The sequence below is a fragment of the Xiphophorus couchianus genome, chromosome 2 (assembly GCF_001444195.1).
Source record: "Xiphophorus couchianus chromosome 2, X_couchianus-1.0, whole genome shotgun sequence".
NCBI lineage: Eukaryota > Metazoa > Chordata > Actinopteri > Cyprinodontiformes > Poeciliidae > Xiphophorus > Xiphophorus couchianus.
In genome coordinates this window covers 5,531,482-5,549,854 of record NC_040229.1, presented here as the reverse complement: position 1 = coordinate 5,549,854, position 18,373 = coordinate 5,531,482, and the positions used below count along the sequence as shown (strand labels likewise).

The window sequence follows — 18,373 nt, the reverse complement described above, 5'->3', positions numbered from 1 at the left end:
TTATTATTGTCATTGTTGTTGTTATTATAGAAATAAGGAAACAATACTAGAAGTTGCAAGAATAGTTTCTTTCAAGCCATTGTAAGGAATTCAGTTGTAATTAGTTATATCACTGGATATTGGATTTTTAAAATCATCTGTTACTGATGATTTAACAGATGATCTGCTAAATTATCTATTGTGTGATAAATTTTCAATTTCAAAGATTGTTTGCTATTTTTTAAAAATGTTGTATTTTTTTTTATTTTGCAAACGTTATGTCCCCAATTTAGCTTCATATAATTGCTGCATTTCAGTTGTACATAACCTAAAAAGGTCTCTGAAAAATGAAGTGGACCAAAGTCGGATTTCCCAGTGGGAAACTGGGAGCACCTCCGACCACCTACAATTATGACTTGTAAGGCTTTTCCCTTTTCAAAATGGCTGCTCCTCGCATCAACAGTAGTAAGATGTGGTGGAAAGGTGTTTTACCAGACACATGTAAGAGTGCGTCTAAAATAAATCTAACAAGAAAGTTCCTGCGACTCTAAACTAAACAAATTAAAAGAGGTGTCTATATAAGGAAAGTAAAGCTTAAAATTGTGCTCGGAAGAGATCTATAGGTGCTACCATGTTGAAATTTCGACTTTTTTTAACTGGAAAGGTACCAAATTCTGACTTCCGAGGTAAATGGAACGCAGCATAACTGTATTTTTGCAGAACTCAGCAAAGATGCCACTCCCAATATGGCCGTCAGGTTAACGCTCTATTCTATGAAGGCCACGCCCTCCAACTAGTTTTTAGGAGAGTTTGCTGAAAAAAAGATGTTTGTGTTGCTCTAAAAGGAAAACATGTAAAACTTTAAGGGGGAAAATATATGATAAATCCTTAATTAAAACAAGGGCATAAACGCGTTCTACTTGTGTTGCCAAATTTAAAAAGTTTGACCGGAAGTCCAGTGTCGTAAACTCGAGGAGAAAAGTTAGTTGGGCTCGTAACGGTGCCTCCTTCTCTGCTGTAAAGAAGTTGGTCGTGAATATTTTTTTAGGCTCAAAATTGACCAAAAAACAGGAGAGACATGGCGCTTACCGACGCCGACGTCCAGAAACAGGTGAGGATGAAACGGCCCATTTTAAATGTGTTTTACTCCACAAACATCCTGCAACATAACAGATCACCGTAAGAATCTGACAGCTGTCTGCACCGTTTCCAGTTTTTCTGAAAGTTTTTGTTTTATTTATCAGGACTTGTTTACATGGATGTGGACACTTGAATGCTACAAGTTACATTTTCATCCATAAACAGTACAGTTATGTTAAATCATAATTGTCCAATATTAATAATCAAAATAATCCGCGTTTTGTTTGTATTTATATTTCTGTACAGTCACTGGTAGGTTTAGAGTCACATAAACCAACCTGTTGACAAGTTAAAGGTTTATTGGAGAGAGAAGAAGATATGAGTGAATGCAGAAAGTCCGACTGAAATGGGACAAAATGGGAAAAAAATACTTAAAATACTTTAAAGAAAAAAATTATAATTAGCCAATAATCAATTTCAATATGACCTCAGATCATAGAAAAGCTACTAGTTCCCTAAGAACCGCCATCTTGGTAGGCTGCATGTCTGCCTTAGCTTGCAGATAAAAGCTACATTAGCTAAGCTAATTTTACTAGTTTGACAGTGAGTATTACAGTAAGTATCACTGATACTTATTTTCGTATTATACAGGGATTGGTAGAGTACTCAAAAATTGTAATGTGTAATAGTCGTAATGTTCTCATATTGTTTATAAATTAGAACCAGCTAGAACTAGTTGATATAACAACTATAACAACTGTTTTATATGGAGTTCTTATAGCAACTCCATATCAACTCTCATTACAGTTAGTTGCGGCTGCCTACCAAGATGGCTGTCAGCTACAAAGTTCCCGGAAGTGTGACATCACATGAGGTCTATGCTTTGCAAATTTATTGTCATCACAATATCCAATATGAAGATCCCAAAAAACTGCAATAAACGCTGACTAATCATTTCCAGACGATGCATTCAGGCTCTCTGTGCCTGTTTTTATTTTTGGTGCCATTTGATCAAAGCAACAAGAAAGGTTTTAGAAGGTGAGAAGGTCGTTAAGAATGAAACAACAACTACATCACTTTACCTGAGTTTTCTTCGCCGTAGGAGCACCACAGGGCACGGTACTCTCACCGTTCCTTTTCACGCTCAACACCTCAGACTTACTGTATAAACCAGAGTCGTGTCTTCAGGATAAATACTCGGATGGGTCAGGGATCAGTTTGAACACAAAGATACTGAAAGAATGCAGAAAAGGAAATTCTCTGACATGTGTTTTAAATGATGACAACCCCAGAGAGGAGCAGCTTCCTGGTTCCAGACCAGTAAGATTAACTTTTCCTCCAGTCTGATTCTTTGACTTTATTCCTCTCTGATGACGTTAGACCTGCTGTTTCTGAGGGAAATCCAGAGGAAACAGTCATCCTATGCTGCATTTTCCAGTTCATTCAGTAAATGTTCGAGTTGGAAAGAAAAATTCAGACTCTGCTATTTTTCAAATCTTTTTTTCTCACTTTCTGCAGGGTGAGAACAGATTGGAGGACATTTTTATTCGCCCTGTTTCCATCTGGAGCAGGATGTGCATGGAAATACAAATAAAATAAACTTAACTTTGGCCAGGATTTAATGCATTAATTTAGGTAAATTAATTAGACAGATCCTTAACTTATTAAGAAATTTTAACGCTACGTGTTTCTGGTACATCATAAATCTGACGCAGGGCTACATCCGCTAACAGCAGCAATGGACGCTGCTTCTGTCGGCTGATTTCTGCTTCTAAACTCATCTGAAACTAGAAAACACTGTTGTTGTGTTCAAGTTGTGCTAAAAGGATTTAGCCTATCAGCGAAACTGTGCTAGGCTAAAACAGCATCTCAATGCTAAACATGAAGAAGCTAATGCTAATGTCCACATTTCCAAAGAAACTCCATGAATGATCAGGACTTGAATGGATTTAAAACACTTTGCTTCAATTTGATGGTTGAAAAACCTGAACAACAGATTAAACATTATAAATATTTCAGTTGTTCAGCTCTTATGTCTATTTATTCAATAATTTAGCAGAAAAAAATAGCATTTTTGAATTGAATATGTTGCTTATTTCGTTGATAGTTTTCAATTAACTCGACTAACACTGGAATAAAATGAAAGATTCAGACTTGAGGTTAAACCTTTGTGTGAGTTTCAGCTGTTTTGTGTCTTGTGGCGGCAGATCAAACACATGGTGGCCTTCATCGAGCAGGAGGCCAACGAGCGAGTCGAGGAGATCTTAGCGAAGGTAACGGACGTTCAGCTCAGGCCGACCACTTCCATCACAGCGACCCGTAACGGACCGGGATGTTTGCTTTCAGGGAGAAGAAGAGTTTAACATCGAGAAAGGCCGCCTGGTGCAAACCCACCGGGTGAAAATCATGGATTATTACGAGAAGAAGGAGAAGCAGATTGAACAACATAAGAAAATGTGAGTTTTTAAGGTTTATGTTCTAATCTGGCTCCTGGAGGTCAGAGCGATGTTCTTATCAGGAATCGTCTCTCCCCAGCCAGATGTCCCAACTGAAGAACCAAGCCAGGCTGAAGGTGCTGATGGCCCGAGACGACATGGTGACGGTCAGATCCTAAAACCTTTTCAGGCTGAGGGCCATTTAATCCATTTAACAGAAACTCAGCTAGCCTTAAATTGCCCCGCAATAACACAACATCTTAATATATGCAGCCTGAAATTAAATTATTATCTTAACTCACTTATTGTTGTGTTCTTTGTTCATCCTAATGAGAAGGCTGATGCTGTTTTGTCACACAGCCAATCACCTTTGCAAATATTAAGTCGGGAGCGTTTTCAGTTATTTGCAGATTCTGAAAGTGTGGATTCAGTTCCGTCAAACACATGGAAATCTAAAGAGAAATCCTCTTTTCTGCATTAATAACATTTTAGGGCTATTTGTAATGTAGAAATATAGTAAAATAAAAATAGACTTGAGTTGCTTTGGCAGAAACAAAAACCTTCTGTACTATTAAATATAAAAATTAGACACCCATTTTTATCAATTGTATTTATTTGCTGATTAAATCACTTTTAATTAAATAAAAATAACAATAAGTGCGAGTAGAGCAATAGAAGCTGTTCAAAAGAATCAAATTTCTAGTGAAGGACACATCAGTACTCTCAGCAGGTCTGACTTTTCTGCCAATGTTTTCTTTCCACCGATATCTTTAGTTTTTCTTTTGAGTGACCCGATTTCATCCATAATTACTTCTCAACACCATCGTTGTGTGACCTAACTGTTTGCGTTTGAGCTTACCTCACGGCAAATCAGAACAACTGTACTACACCGATGCAGAAACGGATTCACACCAAAACCCTGTGCAGGAGCGCTTGAGTTACAATATTTGCCGATAAGCGCGTCTGAAAACCTTCAACTTGTGTTCATGCTCAGGATCTGCTGAATGAGGCTCGAAAAAGAATCGCCGACATCGTCAAAGACCCGGACAGGTACGCCAAGCTGCTGGAGGGTCTGGTGCTTCAGGTAAGCTGACAATAATAAGAAAAGCTTCGCCAAGAACAGTGGACCCTAGATAAAAAAGTTAGCAGCGCTAACCTTAAACGCTAATCTTAAACATTGGTTCTGCTAATGCTAAAGGCGTCTACAACCTTCAGTCCAGGCTGTAAATGCTTCAAGACTGTTAAAAAAAGGGAAGTAAATTTTTTGATAGCAGAAATGTTGTTATTTTTAAAGAACCAAATTTTATTTCTGTTTGTAGATTTTAAAATAAAGAAAAACAAGACTTTTTCTAAAATAATACCACTGGTGTTTTTTAGTGTGATTCTGTCTTACAATATGTATCCATCAACACAGATGTTGAACTTTATTCAACTGAATGTTTGCTAAACAGCCAAATAAATTAGCAACTTAGAATTTATCCAGGAAAACTAATTTATAGGAAGTTAAGTGTGCTAAACCTTTTTGAAGTTAGCTAAAGCGCTAAGCAAAAAGTTAGCTTGGCTATTAGCAGATTAGCATAAGTGTTCCCACCACTGCCAAAACATTTTCTAGTTTTTTTTGAAAGGTGTTTTTTAAATTTATTTCTACATTTTAGGGGTTTTACCAGCTGCTGGAGCCTAAAGTCACCATCCGCTGTCGGCAGCAGGATGTTGACGTGGTTCAGGTCATTTAGCTTTTCTGCTTCACCAAAAACCCAAATCGTTCCATGATAACGGTTTGGGTTGGTGAAATAAAGCTGTGTGCTATGACTCGGCAGGCTGCAGTTAATAAGAACATCTCTATCTACAAGGAGACGTTGAAGAGCAACATAACTGTCCGGGTTGACCAGGACCACTTCCTTCCATCAGACATGTAAGATGGTGAAATCCATCACAGTTTTAATTAAATTATCTCCTCATGTAATTCAGCTGTTCAGAAGCAGATTTGAAACCTGCAGCCTCTGGACCAGCGGACCAGAGGCTGCTGCAGATGAGTTTGGTTAAAGTAAATCTGTCCTGCGTTTCTGCAGCTGCGGCGGCGTTGAAATCTACAACAGTAATGGAAAGATTAAGGTTTCCAACACCCTGGAGAGCAGACTGGATCTGGTAGCACAGCAGGTATAATACGTTACACAAAGTGCAGAAATTTGGATTACTTTGTAAAATCATTGCATGCAGTTCCTGTTATGTGTCTGCAGGGGGCAGCATAACTATCAGTAAGAAAAACCTGAAAACTTGGAACATTTTCAGGTTGTTGCGTTTTGAAATGTTTGTTCATTTTGGGTTGAAACCCGGTTCCTGTTTGGCCCAAAAGCTGCAAAATGTTTCTAAAATAAGTTGAAAATATTGTGAAGCCTGGATGAAGTCGAACAGTTTTGGAAACGTTCACTTTAGAAACTTCGAAGAATATATATGACGGAATATTAACCAGGCTAAGAAATTAATTTTTAAATGATAAAAATACTGTCACAATAACACAAGGAAAAACTCATAGTAGAATAAAGTAGCAATTAAATGACAACAAAGTCATAATATAATCGGAATAATAATACAAGAATAAAGTCTTGGTAACATGAAAAGTAATCAGAAGAAAATCATAATTTGGGGAGAATAACGTAGTAATTTTATGCAAACTCCTACACAAAAATAATTTTAAAAAAGAGAAATGTTGAGCATCTTGTGAAGTTATATTTTGGTACTTTAACATTAAAATATTAGCTGCAGGATTTTGAAACAATTTCTCTGTTTTGAAGGAAGAACCGCAGACTTGCTGAGTTAATCACATCAGACCTTAACAAATCTATCAGCATTTTTCTTCTCAAAACATTTTTACTTGTAATTTTACAACTTTTTTCTGATCTTTATTTTATTAACATTATGTTTTTCTTAGTCTGAACCTGATACTCTGAGTTAAGTGTCTGATTCATTGTTTGGTATTAGTGTTTTGCACATGATGTTGGTTAGATGCAGTTACTGAAGCACAAAGAGAAACTGAAGTGTTTTCTCTGGTTTCTGACTCTCTGCCGTGGGAAACGGCGACACCCTCTCCTTCCAGATGATGCCTGAAATCAGAGAGATGTTATTCGGTTCCAACCCCAACCGCAAATTCTTGGATTAATTTGAGGAGAACTTCGCTGGAAACGTCAAGGTGACCCCTGACCTTCCTCGCAGGAGAGCAATTCAAGTTTTCATAAACTCTGATCAGTGTTTTCAGAAAACGTCTGGACTTAAACGTAGCCCAGCAGTAGCTCTTATTTCCTCCTTACCTCACGCAAAGAGATCTGCAGACACGTGATGCATAAACCGTGAAATCTGCTGCTGATATTGTTGGAAAATATTTTTATCTTTATTTGATGCTTAACAGCCAAAAGAAATAAATTGGAGGCAGTTTAACATGTTGGATCTCTTTATTTACAGTGTGTAAACCGTTTTCTTCATCTATTTTCTCTCTACAAAACAGGACAAAGGTAGTATGCTATGGAAACATCTGTCTGGTTTTAAAATGTAAAAACAAAACGACCTCTTGGCGCCACCTTGTGGCTTTAAGTATTGGCGGTTGGTAAGACGAGGAGCCTTACTACCAGGCTTCTGTCTAATATTTAAAACTGTCCTGTCTAAATTTGAATTCTAGCAAAATATTACCATTTCCAGCTAATGGGGTAGTTTTAAAGTGGGGTTTTGTTGAGATGTAACAAGCAGTCAGTATCTTCACTTTGATGGAATGGAGTTAATTCAGGTTAAGTCATGTTTGCGTTACAGTAAAAACCAGGTATTTATGTAAAAAGACACTTAATCTGTGTAAACTTTCCCTGTTTTCTATCTGTTAGGATTAACAAAATGACATTTTATTTGCTATCTGATAGAAAAATAAGGCATATTTTTAATATTTACCATCCAATTTCTTTGCTGATTATACTTGTTTGAACAGGAGAACCTTCAGACACCAGGAAGTTGGACCAACAATGAACCAGATATGTGGAAACACAATTTTTTTCCTGACATTTTTCCTGATTTCTTTTGATGTCTAACAAGGAAGCAGAGCGTTTGAGGTGCTGCCTTAAAATGCGTCCTCTGGTTTTCCTTCATTTAAACTGAAATGTTGTGAGTTGATCTTTCAGAACTGGATGAAGCTAGTTTTGTTTAGTGCTTTCTGGATAAATTTTAAATGTTCATTTATTTGGTTGTTGTTTGTAAACTTTCAGTTGACTAATGTTTATATTCATGCTCTTATTTTGAAGTGGATGATGACAGCAGCTCTGTTTCCATTCCAAATTAAACAGCTTTATTTGTTAAAGTAATTGGTTTTATCTCCTTATTCTGACATTTAGCAAAAAGAAAAATAATGTTGGTAATCCTAACTGACCTAAAACAAAAAAATATTCAGATTTAATGTCGGTGAGAAAAAAAACAGGTTGAATTGTTTTATGAATTTTTTGGCACCAGTTGTCCAGCTAGGTGAAGGTTTTGAGAACTGCACTGATGCTGGAAATGTTTCATCATGGCATAAATTACCTGTGACTCCACAGATTAGCTTTTAGCTTCAAAGTCCTAAGGTTAGATAGTGACTTGCTTTATTTTCTGTACAGAATCCCACTTTAAAAACAAAATCCTTTAACATCTTATAAGATGTAAAGTTTAAAACTAACAGGATCGATAAGGCGTTGATTGCATTGTCCTTTGTTGTTGTGCGCATATTATTTGAAGCAAACCATAAATAAGGAGGGAAATTTATCTTTATTATTATTTAAATTGAAAGTGAAAACCCTGGAAGGCGGCGCGTTGTCCTGCAGTCTAACCTGTGGCCTTTTAACAGGAAGTGAGCTGTGTTGTAAATTGAAATGTACGCTATTACAGGGATTAAAGGAATTACCATCAGATTAACAAATGACCTTATAGAGATTGGCTCCCAGTCCAGCAGAAGGCCAGATTACAACTGTGACCTACAGGAAGGAGTGGGAGGAATGCGTAATGGCGCTGCTGCTTTAAGCATCAGGTCGTTTCAGATATGAAATAAATGGGTCACTTCCTGAAATTCAAACGCTCATACTGTCAGGCATTTTAGTTTATCAGCTGTAAAAATATCCAGCAGTTCTTTCTTTACAGCCAGCGGGAGAAACCTCCCTCAGGTGAAGGGAACACCTGGACTCGGGTTAGTTAATCCGGACTGTGTTTACCCATCAGAACTTCGCTGCCAGGCGGTGAAACCAGAGAAACTCAATTTTTCTGGAGAATGAAGCTGGGATTCTCCTCCTTTGTGTTCTCCTTCACCGCTGCCAGTCGCTGTTATCCCAGTAAACCCAGAACCGCCTCCCCGACCCCGAGGAAGTAGACGCCCTGCGCGATGCCGAAAAGGGGAGCGATGACTAATGCCCGGCATGCCGCGCCCTTCAGGAACGCCGACGGTCCTTCCCGCCTCATGATGCGTCTGGAAGATTCATAGAAAGGACGACTTAAAGCTGCAGTGTATAACTTATGAGAACATAGATTTTTATTACATATTTGTTGAAACTGTCACTTCCGTTTTAAGAGAGAAGCAGGAAGGAGTCGTGAAGCTCTTTGCTCTGCAGTCTTACCTTGTGCAATCAACAATTCCTCTGTAGGAGTCTTCCCCTTCGCCTTTTTGCAGGGTCTGCAGACGAGTCTTTATCACTGTGAACATTTAAAGGAAAAATCTCTGTTTTATATTATCTGCAGTATAAAAATCTACAGATCTATAAATTGATCTTCATTGACGCTCTCCATCCAGTCTGACTGAGCTTGACCTGTTTCCAAAGAAGAATGGACAAAATGTCTCTAAAAATGCAAAATCTGTAAACAGATACACAAAATTAATGGTGAAACTTGATTACAGTTTTGAATCAACTTAGTTAATATCCCTTTGGGATCAATAAAGTATTTTTCATTTTGAATCTAAGGGTTTGTAATTAATCACAATGAACATTTTCAAAACTAAACATAGACAAAGTAAGCAACATTTTAAACTGAAAACGTTTTTACTGCTAAATTATTGAATAAATAGCTAAATGAGCTCAACAACAAAGATATTTATAGTTTTTAATCTGGTGTTTAGGTTCTTCAACCATCAGATTGGAGCAAAGTGTTTTCCAGGGTTTCAGGAAGTCCTGATCATTCATGGACATTAGCATTAACTGCTGCATGTTTAGCATTGAGATGCTATTTTCGGCTTGAGGAGCTTTGCTGATAGGCTAACTCCTTGAACACAACAATAATGTTTCCCATCTGTTCAGTTTAGAACCAGAAATGAACCCCAGTGGTCCAGCAGAAGCAGCTTCGCTGTCCATCGCTGTTGGAGGATTTAGCTGGTGCGTCAGATTTACGGACGTACCAGAAACTCTCGAATATAAGAGTTCCGGTCTGAACCTTCTTATGTAAAGAAATGCCATTAATAAAATATATGTAATTAATTACATAGGCAAGTAATTAATGTACTTAAGTGATTAAAATGTACAAGTTTGACTCGAGGGATGGATACTCACTGTACTTTTCAGATTTTCATCTATAACATAATTTTCCTTTCACTTTCTGTCATGTGCTTTTTCACACCTGGTTTGTGATAAAATCCTATTAAAATGCTTTAAAGTTGTAATGCTCTATATGTGTCCATGTAGCATACTGAAGCGTAAAGTTGCTCACCGTCCAGCGGCGTGACGGCCACTGCTGCCACCGAGCCAGCGGCGCAGCCGGCCACGAAGGACTGCCAGAACGGCGCCTGGGCCTGAACGTCCGCCTGGCCGCCTGCGCTCTCCCGGCCCAGAGCGTTAAGGTTGGCAAACAGAGGGAAGTAGATCATAGAGAAAGGTACATCCCTGCAAAGAAACATTAGAAAAGTTGGGAAAAAAAACGATGGAGAAGATGGAGAGTTGAGAGATGAACCAGTTCAGCAGCGTAACAAGCAGACATAGCTGCAGGACTCCATTGATCTGTATTGATTGGTTGATCAGTCAGAGAATATTCCAGTCAGAGTTAGATAGTGAGGAACTGGATTAGTAACAACAGAGCTGTATGATGCTCAGAGAATAATAGTTTGAAAAAAAATACAATAAGAAATATAATTTGCTTATAGATATTTATTACATTATTTGAGAGTAATTCACAGCTTCTTTATTTTGTGTTTTTTTTAAACATAAGTTTGAATTCAAAAGTCTAATGACACTGTCATAAACTGTTTTATTTTGCATAAAAACAGAACTTTTAACATAATGAAGAGACTGTTGCTTAATTTCTGACTGAAATTCATCATTTCATGTCATTTTAGATGTGTGTTATGTGTTGGTTTCATGTATTTAAAGACAATTCTTTGAATTTACAAAATAAATGCATAACTATTTCTAAATCAGAAATCTCACAGTTACGACCCCTCTCCAGTCCCTCTGCGACCCCCAATGTGTTGCGACCCCCATGTTGGAGACCTCTGATTTAGAAGATTATTCTAAACCTAAATCTGCAGGGATATGAATAATTTTGCACAAACCTGTAAATGTAAACTTTGCTTTAAAAGAACAGATTTACAGATTTTTACAGTTTTTTTGTGCGACAACGAAGCAACAGCAGCAGAAATCTGTGAGGGTGTGAAAACTTTTCCTCAGCGTTTCGTTGCAGGTGTTTTCTCTGACCTCATCAAGGTCGCGCCGGCGCCCCGGTAGAGGCCGGCCAGGCCCCGGGTCTTCAGCAGGTTCGCCGTGATGCCGGTCGCCGAGGGCCGCCGCGCTGCCGGGGCCACGAGCGACGGCGCCGGACCGGGAGCCGCAGCCGCCTGGGTCGGAGCCGCCACGGGTCGCTGTGCGGCTGGAAACAGAAAACACCCGAGGTCAGGGAGCAGAGACTCCTGGGCTCCGATTCCTCAGATTCTGGGAAAATCCTGAAAGCCTCACCCAGCCGTCCTGCGTCCTGCAGCTGGATCTTGAGCATCTCCATGGGAGTGGTGACGACCACCTGGCAGGTCCCTGCCCCGCACCCCGCCAGGACCTCCCCCCACAGGGCCAAATGCCTGGGGCAAAGCAGTGGGTTACCACATTCCTAGTACATCACTTAGACTGGTAATTACACAAAACCTGCATGCATTAAGTATGGAAGCCCATTTCTGCCATGAAAGAAAAAAACAACAGACCATCAGGAAGTCATAATTATGAGTTTTAAAGTCATAATTCCAAGAATAAAAGTTATATATGAGAATAAAAGTCAAAATTCAGAGTTTTAAAGTTGTAATTATGAGAATAAAATATACAATGACCAGTTTTAAAGTCTTTATTGTGTGAATAGAATTAATCAGTATGAGAATAAAAGTCACAACTTTAATTAGTTTAAAGTTCTAATTACAAGAATAAAAGTTCTTCTTATGAGTTTTATTCTAGTAATTATGACTTCCTTTTATTTGTCTTTCATGGTGGAATTGGGCTTCCACAGAAATAGATTTACATAATTAAAAAATTTGCAAGCAACATTTAGAAATTTGCAGTTTCTCCAGGTCCTGCTAACTGATCTGATTAATTCCCTTCAAACGTTTCAGTGTTGATGCATCAAATGACGAGGAGAAGATAAATTACCCGTCCTTTGAAAGTTTTTGTCTGAAGACGTCGTTGGCGGCCAGTTTGATGGCTTTTTCTGGTGTAACTAGTGTGAGGTTTACGGCTGCTCCTGGAAACAACAAACAGGCTAACGTTTGTCTCCACAAATAGAAACCGACCTAAAAAGCAGCTTAGGGTGTCACCACAGAGCACAGATGGTTCACCGGTTATCAACGTAAAAAGATTTAAGCTCTGCAGGACAACAACATCGTAGTTTTGTGGATTAGATACCTCGGTAGCATCCGAAATAACCCTCGGCTCGCACCGTCTTTGCCAGACAGTCAAACCTTTAGAACAACAAAAAACAGCCATTAAATTTCTCATCACTTTATTTTACAATATATTCTGCAAAGGGGTGAATTAGCAATCTTAGTCCTTCATAAATACTGATATATTTGGGTTTATGGGTAGCTTTCAAGCAATCCTGGCTGTTTTGAAGTGAAGAAGTTGTGAAAATGGTGTCTAACTGTGTTGCAGAGAAGTTATCCCAGATATTTTCCATGTATGAGTCACAGGAAACCCACAGGCTGCGGAGCACAAACAGGACGGCCACGCCCGGCCAGCAGATGTGAGCTGATCAAACCTCTGGGTCTCTGTGCTGCTTAAGGACAGCACAGAGTCTGCTTTTCTATCTCTCTACTCATCTTTACCTCTGATAATATCAGAGAATATGAAATAATCTGAGCTTAATATCATCATAAAAACACAGATTTGACCAAGTTTAGAGCAGCTTCCCTTTGAAACTTCAACACAAACCTCAGAGATTTCCAAACTTTTTGTCATGTGAGCCATAATTGTCAACTCAAAATATCATTTTTAAAAAGTGCAATCATCAAAAAATATTGTGAATTTTTACCTACTCAACAATAAAACAAGCATGAACTATTTGATTAAGCAAATAAGATTTTTTTGTTTTTTGCAGAAACAGGATTGTAGCTTCAAATAGTTTTTGGATTGTTTTAAATGAAAGACGTCCAGTTATTATTTTGGGCTAAACTGAAGAAAACTGAATACATTTATTTAATCTGTTCTTTAGGATTTGGGTCAGTCTTCATTTGAAAACACTTCCTGTATTTAGCCAAGTTTTAATACAGCAAATATAAGCAGATTTGAGTTCATACTTTAGAGCAGTGGTTCTCAAATGGGGGTACGTGTACCCCTGGGGGTACGTGGAGGTACTGCAGGGGGTACGTGAAGCTTTTCAAAATATCTTTAAAAAATCAGTAGGCTCCTCATAATAAGTCTTGGGAAAAATTATTTTGTAAAAAGTTCGATAAAATATAAATGTGTGTTCATGCACTGAATTTTATATTCAGTATTTAGTTTCAATATCCTTTAAAATAAAACGGTTTGACTGGTTTTATACCTTCCTGGTGGTCACCGTCTTCTGTTTTTCTTTTTTGTTTAACCATGCAATGTTTGCAATATGGATGTATTTGTCAGGTTCACTGATATAAGTTGTTTGGCTTTAATAAATCAGACAGTGATTTTACAGCACTGTACCCCTTTTTAATTCCAAAAATGTTTTGCCCATGTCAGGGGGTACTTGACTAAAAATATATTTTTAAGGGGGTACATCACTGAAAAAAGTTTGAGAACCACTGCTTTAGAGTATAAGTCATTAAATAGATGTGGTTTCAGTCACCATGACAACTAAACAAAACCAGGAAGTTTGGGAAAAAATTATTACATTTTCGTAAATAGATTTAAATTTAAAAGTCACAGTTTTGTCCTAATTTACCTGTTGGTTTGCTGCCAAAGTAAATTCCTGAATGTAATCATGTATTTGTAGCAGAGCCCACAGAAGAAACTGACCTCCACCAGCTTTAACCGCTGCAGACGGAGGATTGGTTTACACATTCTTCAGATTCACAATCAAATCAGTTCAGAATCAAATCAGTGAAAAATACATTTGTTGGGAAATAAAAACAGAAATGTGTTTGTGAACACAGAATTATTACAGAAGAAGGAACATCTCAAGCTCAGTAAGACTGGATTTAAAAGAATTTTCAGGAGTTTCCACAGATTCTCATTTGATATACGCTTGGACTTTAACTAGGCCATTTTAACCCATACATCTGCTTTGGTTCAAACCGTCCCATAATGTCTCTGGCTGTTTGCTCAGGGTGGTCGTCCTGCTGGAAGGGGAACCTAAACCCGAGTCTCAGCTCTTCTGCAGCGTCTAACAGATTTTTACTCCAGGATTGTCCTGGATTTAGTAGCTAAATCCTTAGCTTCACACTAAGCTAAATATTTAGCTTAGTGATCGAATATTCAGTTTTATATCTTTTATAAATAAATGAATTAATCATATGGTGAAAATATGACTTTGACAAATTCATCCCTAATTTTATTGCTCTTATGATGGGTTAAGTAACCTAAATCATCAGTTCATGCTTGACTGAATAACTTTACAAACATCACTACCAGAGGACCAAAAATGTTTCTTTTTTAAACTGAAAATGCTGAAGTTATACTCTGATTTTTTCCTGCTTCACAATAAACTAGACAAAAACTAAACTTAGCGTGAAATATTTAAAACGATGGATAAATCACTGTAAATTCAAAACGTACAAAGTATTTTGCATGTTTGCCTCTTTACCAGAAAGGCATCCACATTGATAATTAATTAAAGCTTGATTATAAACTTACACAAGTGTCTGGCATCATTTTGAGGAGATGTAGCTCAGATATTGTTAATGTTTGGAGGAAGAGAGATCTGTTTTAACATCAGGACTTGTGTTAAATGAATGACTAAATCATCCCGTTGGGTAAAAGCAGGCGACCCATCTCCGTCTGTTTGGGCGGATCAGTTACAGGAGCAGATTACGGCTGCGGAGGAAATCCCACTCACATTCCCTTGTAGACCTGGACGCCCTGCTGGTTCTGTAGGCGGGTCTTCGCCAGGTCAATAGGAAACACACATGTGACACCAACCAGGCCCGCCACGCCCCCGTTAATCAGCTTAGCAGGGAGACTGAAAGGGATCAACCACACACACACACACACACACACACGCACACAGATGCAGAAATGAAATAAAAACTTGGACGGCACCATCCAAAGTATAAACATTAAGACTGGCCACGCCGCCAGTTCCAGGGGCAGATTTTAACTTTTTCCCTTCACTCATTGGTTCATCTCCCTCAGTTGAACATAAACACATTCGGTATCCATGGAAACGACAGGTTTTTGGCTAGAAGCTGATAAAAACCTTTTGAGCATTTGAGTTGAGCAGGAAGCACTTATGGGTTGCCTGACAGACATCAGTAACTTTCATCAAAAGACATCGTGTGGAGCTCCGGTAGTGCCAAAAAAGTACATATTTTGTTGGTTCTAATTTATTTTCAGTAAAATTTGCCAAAATTAGTTATAATTTTTCTCCTTTTATTCTTTACTTTGGATTCTTAAAAAATACACTTGAATTGGAGTCAGACATAATAGTTTTTAGTGTTCTTTTATAATTGGATAAAAAATAAATGTGGATATTTAAGAAAAAAATAAAAACAAATTTAAACATGTAAAAAGAAGTTTATTTCTTTGCTGTAATAAATCACAACACAAGAGCTTTCCTGCCAACAGCCATCACTATCTGCAATAACTGTTTGAATAATTTGAATTAATATGAGCCACAACAGAATCCCTTTCTTTGGGATCAATAAAATATTTTTGAATTTGAATTAAGTGTGATAAGAAAATCACATGAAACCCCCAGTTTTGTTGGATAAAAAGGCCAACGCTTTTCTTTCTACTACGTCTGTAAATCTGCTTCAGTTTAGCGCAGCTGCATCAGTGTTTGCACAGGTATGGTTTCCAGACGTTTGTACTGTTTTTATGCTATTTCTAAAAGGTTTACATACTGTACAATGCAAAAAATCCAAATGATTTAATATTTCATCCTCATTTCTTTGGAACTATAGCAGCTGCTGTGATGGTGACTTCTGGTGGAGTTTCCTACGTGTTTGCTTTATTTTGGTACCAAGATTTTTGAAATAGAGTTTGTAATTGTTGAGAAAAAATAAACTATATTTTGGTATATTTCTGCAGAAAACACTGTGGGACTTTGTCCTAAGGTGAGTAAAGCAGACAGCTTCTTACCTGACCTTCTTGTCTCCCATGTTGGTGGTTTCGGGGCTCTTTGCCCAGCTCCAACGCTCCTCCTGTCGTCCTCCAGGTGTTTCTTCAGCTCTCACCTGCTATAATCCCGTCCCAGCTGATTTATTCAGCTGAGAAATGCAGTCTGGGTGGACGCCCTCCTTTATGCTGCTCCACAGCTGGATGTTGAATTTGGTTTGAGGTGCAGAAAAGCTGGCCACAACTTCAGACCTCTCTCTCTCTGTCTGGGCGCACAAAACACAATCAGTCACATGGATTACATAAAACACACACTTATTGTTCTGCAAAGCCCTGCCGTTAATTACCTGCAGGTTTGTACCGTCAGGTTTTTATGCTTTCTGAAACTCATTCATACGACTTCAGTTGCAAATCCTGTCAAACTTTAGTATCTTTAGTGTCTCTAATCTGTCAGCTGGGAAGGAGGGCAGAGCTGCAATGGAAGGTGTGTCGCTGTCATTTAACTGCACTTTCTAAAACAAATAACCAACCAGGACATGTAAATAAAGGTTTAAACAAACAGTCGGACATGTTTTGTTAGTTTTTAAGACTTTTTTTGAGAAATAAATGCGTGGCAGACAGTAAGCATCTGCTCCTGTTTTCTTATCTTCATCTGTTTCTCTGATTTCTATTTTCCCTTCACACTCATTAATCTCCCTCTCTTAATCCTTCCACTTCCATTCTGTCTATTTTTACCGCCGTAAACCTTCGCTCTATCCCTTAGTAACACAAGCACTTTGCATCACCTCCCAACGCCTCTGCCACCTCCTCTTTCAGGAACTTTACTACCATAATAATCATTGTTCTCTGCTGAACTCAGTCTTTTCCAGTGGAGCCTTTAACTGAGCCTCTTTCAGTGAAACTTTCCTTTCACACACACAGTAGTGACTCTGCCAAAACACAGACAAGGGTGCCTCAACCAAGCCAACATCCAGCTCCCACAAAAAACTGCACTAGAGAATCCTAAATGCACAGCAGTGAGACAACGTTCAGGGAAAAAATCTTACCTTTCCTCTGTCAGTTCATCAGGATGAAGATGTCCGCTTTCCTTTCAGCTCAGCAACTGGTAGTCAAGCGAGAGCGATGTGAGAAAGCCAGCCACCACTCAGGGGCCGCTGCACAAACACCAGCATTGTCCTGCAGCCGAAGTCCCTCCCTCTCTCTCTCTCCCTCCTTCTCTTTCCCCCCATCTCTCTCTCTGTGTGCGTGTGTGTGTGGGGGGGTACATGTGTGTGTGTGTGTGTGTGTGTGTGTGTGTGTGTGTGTCACAGCTACCGGCTCTACACTAACACATCCCAACAGAAGCTGTGGTGTACAGACATGCAGAGACTGATGTCAATAATTGGACCTCTGTGTGTATTTCATCTAGAAATGTAACTGCACAAGCTGAGCTCCAACAATGGAGGTTTTCCATCACTAATGAGCTCACTGTGCAACTCTCCTGCCGTTACATAATATCCACACAGACCCACCGAATGCCACAATGTTCACAGACTTCCAATTGGGACCAAACGTGCGCTCCTATTTTATTTTTATTAGGGAACAAAAGTTCAAAGTACAAAAGTTTACCCAAACATAAAAATACACAGATGGAACCAGAAGCTTAAATATATTAATTTTTCTCTTTTTGTCTGAAGTTAAATTAGATCAAACTTCTCCTGTTTTCGGTCAGAATCAGAAAAGTTATTGGTTATCAGGACTGGCCAACCCTACACGACTGAATGGATGCAACATGTGACATATAAAATAAAATAAAATAAAAAACAGCCAAAAAATTTAACTCAGAGCATCCAGTTTTATTTTTATGTTCTTAGTTTGTATATTTTAATTATTTATTTCTATCTAGATAGATAGATAAATCTTTATTGTCATTGTCACAAGAACAACAAAATTCAAAGGGTGCCATCAGTCGGTGCATATGCCCAAAAACAAAAAATAACTGTCTCACAATTCACACACAACGCAAGAATCAACAAACAACTGGCAGAAAAAAAAAGTAAGAACAGCCACATTCTCACATCCATCATTTATGATGATTAATGGTTGTTTTTGATTGCATTTAGTTTTGTTATTGCTATCGAGTAGAAACTGTCTCTGAGACGGTTGGTTCTGGTTCTGGTTGCTCTGTATCTTCTGCCTGAA

At 38.4% G+C, this 18,373-nt stretch overlaps 2 protein-coding genes across 5 annotated transcripts; one reads left to right on the top strand and one right to left on the bottom strand.

The window, feature by feature from the left end:
• Positions 1-834: 834 nt before the first annotated feature.
• Positions 835-7,827, top strand: atp6v1e1a (ATPase H+ transporting V1 subunit E1a). Of its 3 annotated transcripts, XM_027998914.1 has the most exons (10): positions 847-1,090; positions 3,267-3,332; positions 3,406-3,515; positions 3,595-3,661; positions 4,489-4,578; positions 5,150-5,218; positions 5,312-5,406; positions 5,564-5,651; positions 6,589-6,681; positions 7,462-7,827. In XM_027998914.1, the coding sequence occupies exons 1-9, from the start codon at positions 1,058-1,060 to the stop codon at positions 6,649-6,651; spliced, it is 681 nt and encodes a 226-aa protein (XP_027854715.1). In that variant the 5' UTR covers positions 847-1,057; the 3' UTR covers positions 6,652-6,681; positions 7,462-7,827. The 3 variants fall into 3 exon arrangements, with proteins under 3 accessions (XP_027854722.1, XP_027854715.1, XP_027854707.1); XM_027998921.1 differs by lacking the exon at positions 7,462-7,827 and having other exon boundaries at positions 835-1,090; positions 3,595-3,655; positions 6,589-6,926; XM_027998906.1 differs by lacking the exon at positions 7,462-7,827 and having other exon boundaries at positions 851-1,090; positions 6,589-6,926.
• Positions 6,922-17,382, bottom strand: slc25a18 (solute carrier family 25 member 18). Of its 2 annotated transcripts, none has more exons than XM_027998881.1 (10): positions 17,239-17,382; positions 16,217-16,458; positions 14,973-15,095; positions 12,350-12,405; positions 12,098-12,188; positions 11,426-11,541; positions 11,168-11,339; positions 10,188-10,360; positions 9,107-9,182; positions 6,922-8,958 (listed from the first exon to the last, which is right to left on the bottom strand). In XM_027998881.1, the coding sequence occupies exons 2-10, from the start codon at positions 16,234-16,236 to the stop codon at positions 8,817-8,819; spliced, it is 969 nt and encodes a 322-aa protein (XP_027854682.1). In that variant the 5' UTR covers positions 16,237-16,458; positions 17,239-17,382; the 3' UTR covers positions 6,922-8,816. The 2 variants fall into 2 exon arrangements, with proteins under 2 accessions (XP_027854682.1, XP_027854692.1); XM_027998891.1 differs by having other exon boundaries at positions 16,217-16,454.
• Positions 17,383-18,373: the final 991 nt, after the last annotated feature.